The sequence below is a fragment of the Bolinopsis microptera genome, chromosome 13 (assembly GCF_026151205.1).
Source record: "Bolinopsis microptera isolate Bmic1 chromosome 13, MBARI_Bmic_1.0, whole genome shotgun sequence".
Lineage (NCBI taxonomy): Eukaryota > Metazoa > Ctenophora > Tentaculata > Lobata > Bolinopsidae > Bolinopsis > Bolinopsis microptera.
In genome coordinates this window covers 1,240,349-1,246,722 of record NC_087084.1, presented here as the reverse complement: position 1 = coordinate 1,246,722, position 6,374 = coordinate 1,240,349, and the positions used below count along the sequence as shown (strand labels likewise).

General features: G+C 40.6%; 1 protein-coding gene across 1 annotated transcript; it reads right to left on the bottom strand.

Annotated features, from left to right (window-relative positions):
* Positions 1-474: 474 nt before the first annotated feature.
* On the bottom strand, positions 475-1,620 carry LOC134825429 (uncharacterized). Its single transcript, XM_063837605.1, has one exon. The coding sequence runs from the start codon at positions 1,618-1,620 to the stop codon at positions 475-477; it is 1,146 nt and encodes a 381-aa protein (XP_063693675.1).
* Between the last annotated feature and the right edge of the window lie 4,754 nt (positions 1,621-6,374).

Sequence of the window (6,374 nt, the reverse complement as noted above, 5' to 3'; positions counted from 1 at the left end):
TGTTGAACAACAGTATGCTCTATGATAGGTGGTGAGCGTGTTTATCACACTAATGCTTTTGTTTGTTTGTTTGTTTTCAAGAGCTACTTGCCACTTATGTCCAGATCATTATATAAAATTACATAATGTAGGACTTCTAGGCAGAGTGCTTGGTTGTGGGACACACTCGACTTTAAGAAAGGTGAGAAACCATAAATCTCACTAGTGAGATATCAACAGAGTGTGAACCACTGCCTGACTTACCTGTGGTTTGAGAATAGAAGAGAGTATCTTCCGTGTTGTTGAGATTCTGTGAGTCCTTTGACCACGTTGCTGGTTACAAACTCTTGTTGTGGGAGGTGGTAGGATCATAGGCGCAATTACATGATGGATAAGAGATGAGGTTTAGCAAGTGATAGTTGTGGGGTATCTAATGGTTTAGTGAGTAATAATATAAATGAACACAAGGTAAACATAAGTAATGTCAAAACATTGTCACTCTGCGAATCTCAGGTAAAGGGGAATGCTAAGGAGGAACTTGAGTAAAGAATGGGGTGAGATGCTGTTAAAATCTGCTAGGTGAGGAGAGGAGCCAAGGTGTTGTAGCCGATCGAACTCCAGGGCTGGGCAGAAAAAGAGAACGTGGTAATTGTCTTGGCGTCCAGAGAAACAGTACGAACAATTAGGGTTGATCGTGTCGTCTATTTTGTTCAGAAAGGCTTGAAGTGGTGCACGGTTATCCAGAAAAGCAGTAATAATGCGAGAGTTACGCCTGTTAAGAGACCTGAAGAATTTAATGTGCTGTGGTAAGGAGTAGTGGGTAAGTAGGGAGAGTAGAGGGTTAGAGGAAGTGGAGTCAGACCAGTTGTTGACTCTGGAGGTAAAGCTGTTATCTCGCAGTGTCGTCTTGTAATGGCTTACGGGAAGAGGTACTGTTTTAATGGAGCTGCAGGTGGTCCCTTCCTTCGCAAGAGTGTCAGCCAGATCGTTTCCTCTTATACCTGAGTGTCCTCTTATCCATGCTAGGGAAACAGAAGAGCAAAATGATGTGAGCATATCTAGTTCTTTTCTTGTTTCGATGCATAATGGGCTAGACGAGGCGTCGGCAGATAGGGCATGAACTGCAGAAAGTGAGTCTGTGAAGATGGCTACTGATGCGTTCTGACAGGGCAGGGAGCGAAGGCAAGCGCAAGCTTCTCTAATGGCCATCATTTCGGCTTGGAAAACGGTGTTGTGGTCATCCAGTCTCCATTTGAATGTAGCTAAGGGGTCTACGTCATGCATGGAGTATACCACAAGTGCTGAGCCTGTTTTGTTATTGAGGCGGGATCCATCAGTAAAGCAGCAGAAGTGGTATCGATCTGTTACCGTCTTGTGGGAGGAGATGAGTTCGTTCAATTGTTGTTCGGAGGCCAAATTTGCACTGAACATCGGAGTCTTAAATCTCACTGGACGGGTGATGTCCCAATGTTCGATACTAGGTGTGAGGCAATCGGAGTAGGTAGATGAATGCGGTTGGAATTTTGTTCTGGGGTTGTGGACTAGGTTGAACCTTTGGTGACCTTGCAGACGGAAAAGGGTCGAGCAGGCAGTCTTTTTAATCTCGCTTTGGAGTGGCAGGATACCTGTGGTAACTTCCATGGTTCTTCTAGACGTATAAATAGGGCAGTGGACTATTGTGCGACAAGCAAGGGACTGGACTTTGGACAGTTTTGCGTTAATGTGTGATTTAGGGTTAATTCCCCAAACGTGACATCCGTAGGTCACAGCTGGTACTACAACTGAATTATAGATCCACCGTGCTGTGTTTGTTGTGTAACCCCAGTTTTTGCCAATAGTTCTACTAGTTGCGAGGAGGGACCAGGTAGCTTTTTTGATGATTTGGTCGACGTGTTTACTCCAGTTCAGTTTTTGATCCAGGATCAATCCTAAATAACGTACATCTGAGGAGTATTCGATAGGATGGTCATCGATCGTTATCGGGGTATCTACGACAAACTTCCGTTTCCATGTAAAGAGTACTAATGAGGTCTTGAGGGGAGACAGTTCCAAGTCGTTGGCTTTACACCAGTTGTTGATAATGTTAACTAGAGTTGCATCCGTTCAATAAGAGTGGGGAGGTGGTCACCTGTGACTGCTGTGACTAGGTCATCCGCAAAACCCTGTGTGAAGTCAGGTTTGTGGAGTGATGTGGTAAGAGACACGAGGAGGGAGTCGATAACGAGGTTCCAGAGAAGGGGCGAGAGTACCCCGCCTTGAGGAGTTCCTTTTAGCATGTATTTGATGAGGGAAACCCCTTTCAATGTAAAGAGGACCTTACGATTTCCCAAAAGGTTAATGATCTATTTGATAAGGTGATTGTTTATGTCTGATCTCTCAAGGGCAGTGATGATGCTTCTGAAGGAAATAGAGTCAAAGGCTGCCTTAATGTCGACGAAACACGTTAGTGCAAAGTGGCCTTTGGAGAGTGAGCCTTCAATGAATGAGACTATCTGGTGGAGCGCTTCGTCCGTAGATCTCCCTTTTCTGAATCCTAACTGGTTGTCGCTAAGAGACTTGTCTATGTCAAGTTCATCGTTGAGGAAAAGAAGCACAGTTCTCTCTAGAAGTTTGAGGAGACTGGAGCAAAGATTAATAGTTCGCCAGTTTTGGGCGAGAAAGTGTAATTTCTTGCCAGGTTTAGGCAAAAAGATACCTGAAGATGTATTCCATGAGTGGGGGATAAAACCCAAGCGTAGGCTGTCCTTAAAAAGATCATAGAAAAATGTATTAAGCTGAGGCCAGGAGAGGATTATCAAGTTATTAGAGATGTTATCAGGACCGGGGGCTTTCTTATTAGTGAGGAAGGAGAAGGCTTTATCGATTCTCTTCTTTGTACAGATAAGAGAAGCAAGTTCGGAAGGAGAGGGTTGATTGGAGGACTGAGATACATTAGGACAGTATAACGTTCGAGAGGACTGGGATGAGGGGTTACTCGACATAGTGTCCTTGTTGGTGATAGCAGATAATGTTTCTAGGGGAGTTTGAGTGAAGGAGCCGTTGTCCTTTTTTATAGATGACAAGGAGGTTTTGCTCTGTTTCAATCGTTTGATGAGGTTAGCTGACTTTTGGCGAGAGGACGATGTATTGGAGCAGTGTTTTTGCCAACTAGTACTTTTGGCTTTCTTTATTAGTTTGACGTACTTGTTATTGTGTTTTTTATAAGACGCTAGATCGGTCAGCGCACCTGATCTTTTCCATCTGTTCCAGCATCGCCTAACCCTGTTTCGAGCAATCCTTAGTTCTTTGGTCCACCAAGGAGATTTCAAATTCTTTGCCGTTGCTGATGAGGAAATGAAGTAATGCGATTGTGAGAGTTTAGCGGCTTTGTGAATAATGGTGTTAATAAGTTCCGTCTTATCATTGAGTTCCTTGACTGTTGTGCATTCTGCAGAGAGGTGTTTAGAGAAGGAGGTAATCAGGTCCGCTAGGTGTTCTTGAAAGGAAGCTGCATCAGTGGTGTTTTGTTTTATAACTCGTCTTCTTGGGGGAGAGGGAGAGGGAGAAGAGGGAGTACGATGAAGGTTTATGGTAAAGTTTATAAGGGAGTGGTCGGAAAGAGACGGGCTATCTGAGATGTGCCAGGATGAGATGAGATCGCAGGCCGAAGGGTTGCCAAGGGTAACGTCCAGAGCTTCACAGCGGAGAACGTTCTGGAATGTCATTGAACCATCGTTGTAGATGGACAAGTTGTACCTGAGTAACATCTCCATCAGTAGATCACCCCTTTTGTTGATGTTAGTGCTGCCCCAAGCTGTGTGGTGAGCGTTGGTGTCTCCCCCGAGGATCAGGGGAAGACTAATGCTACTCTAATACTCTAATACTATAGGATAGGTGGTGAGCGTGTTTATCACACTAATACTACTCTAATACTCTAATACTATAGGATAGGTGGTGAGCGTGTTTATCACACTAATACTATAGGAGTTAGGATAACAGGATTTATATCTGTGATAATATTCGTGGCTTAAGTAATAGGTTACATGACAGAACTTCCTCACGGTAGTAGGTCAGATAGAGGTTCCCACATTACGATAGCACTATTACGCCTTAAGTCCAACCCCAACCCTAATGTTGCACATGCTTCTTGTGAAGTTCACATCGTGAAGTTCACAAGAAGTATGTGCACTGTGCAACATGTTAAGGTACCAGATGTGAAGTTCACAACAACAAGAGTAACAGGTGCCAGGCGGACCAGCTGATGGCAACATGATGGGCTCCAGCTTAAACTATGTTTTCTTTTTTAGTTCTTGTGTTCTATGAGGTGTAAGATAGTCAAGGTGCCTAGTGCTCTAGTGTTACATAATTACACTATAGCACATGTTGATAATTTAACCTGCTTTATTAAGATTGTTATTTGCAATAATTGTCTGGCTACGTTGATGTAGTAACTGTAAACATGGTAACTAATTAATTGCCTTTGTTAATTAGACTTGATTAAATAATCGTATTCTTTTAAAGTCTTAAAGCAGTCTTAAAGCTGCTTTATTGCTTACATATTCACTATGCTGTAAGTCTAGTGTTACTAGCTTACTATATATAAAGCGAGGCGATATATATATATGTGTGTTTATCCGTACCATTTTACTGACAACACGGCATCAACTTTAACGCAACTTTTAAAAGAGCCCAAGATTTGGACCCCAAGTGTGTCAAAAACGCGAATTAAATATTTAATAATCATTTTAGTCTCTCGAGTCTTGACACCATTTTAGGGTTATACGGGTTCCTGCTAGTTAGGTATAATCAGGATTATTGAAATCCAAACAAACAGGACTTCCAGTTCTCGTGAAAGAGTCTGATTTGAACTATTTTTAGATTACAACTTTTATATTGTACATACCTCCACAAACGTAAAAATTAATTCCTTTGTAAAATTCTTCAAAAAGAGTAAACATTTCGCATTGCTAAAACGCACTCATAAGCAACTAAGCTCGATTAGGTTTGTCATTTGTCATTAACTTTTGCGTATATATACAGAGTAGTTTGTGAAGAGTTAACACAAACTGAGTTGCACTTTTGCTTTTGCTTTTGCTTTTGCTTTTGCTTTAGACTTATAAATTTAAACCTCAACAATATATTTGTGTTTTTTGTTGTTGATTTGTCAGTTCTCTGTCACTGATTATATTCCATCAATCGGCCATTTATTTCACCTTTATTTTTTACCACCAATTGAATATAAGTATTTGATATTCAAAACTCTCTGACAGTAGTTTAACCGAAATAGGGGGATATTTAATCATAACGGCTAAGGTTGGGTGACATATCTTTCTCTAACAAAGAACTGATTTGTATCCTTTTGAATGACCGCACACTGCGGAAGAAGAGAAAAAGAAGAAACTTGATTTGCTTCTATTACTTATACGCTATGCTACTGGCTGCTTAATGACTACTACTATTACTACTACATTTATCTTCAATATATTAATTATTACTATCATAAAAATATATTTACACACATCAAAAATATTGTACATGTTTCACATTAGATAGGGTGTCAGGAGCATGAACCTTGACAATGTCATACTGTTACCATGGTTACTGTTACCATGGTTACTGTTACCATGGTTACTGTTACCATGGTTACTGTTACCATGGTTACTGTTACCATGGTTACTGTTACCATGGTTACTGTTACCATGGTTACTGTTACCATGGTTACTGTTACCATGGTTACTGTTGCCATGGTTACTGTTACCATGGTTACTGTTACCATGGTTACTGTTACCATGGTTACTGACGATAACATGCAAGCTTCTGTTACTATTTTAACTTTGTCACCCCTCATCCACATTTACAAACACAATGTCAGCGTTTGTTGTTGTGATCATACTTACCCTCATTATCTAACAGGAGTGACTGTAACTGATAAGGAAGTGAAGACTGGAACAGAAACAACACTGACTTGTAGTTTAACTGAACTCACAGTAGAAGTAACTATTTCTTGGTGGGACGGAACTTCTCAAATTAACGATGGGACAAACAGTAAGATAATATAGAATCTATATATTATATAGAATATTTATAATTCATATCGTATGTTTTCAAATTATCTCTCGTGCCTACAAAATGCTTCTTATTCGAATAACAAATCGTTTTTCTAATCTTTTCATAAATATGATGCAAAAATGTGTCCTACTGTTTCAGACTATATAAAGATATAAAATAACAGCAGTGCCCCTAACACTGAAAAATGGTAATGTAACCATAGCAACACTACCTTATATGGTAATGTAACCATATAAACTACTATTTTCAGACTACAAGATAACAGCAGTACCTTTTGAAACTGAAGCGAGCACACAGGGATCGGAACTAACAGTACCTAATCCTACTACTGATAAAACCTACACTTG

What these genes read in the sequence shown, in the direction of transcription:
- LOC134825429 (XM_063837605.1), bottom strand. Translation starts at nt 1,620, where the DNA reads ATGGAAGTTACCACAGGTATCCTGCCACTCCAAAGCGAGATTAAAAAG.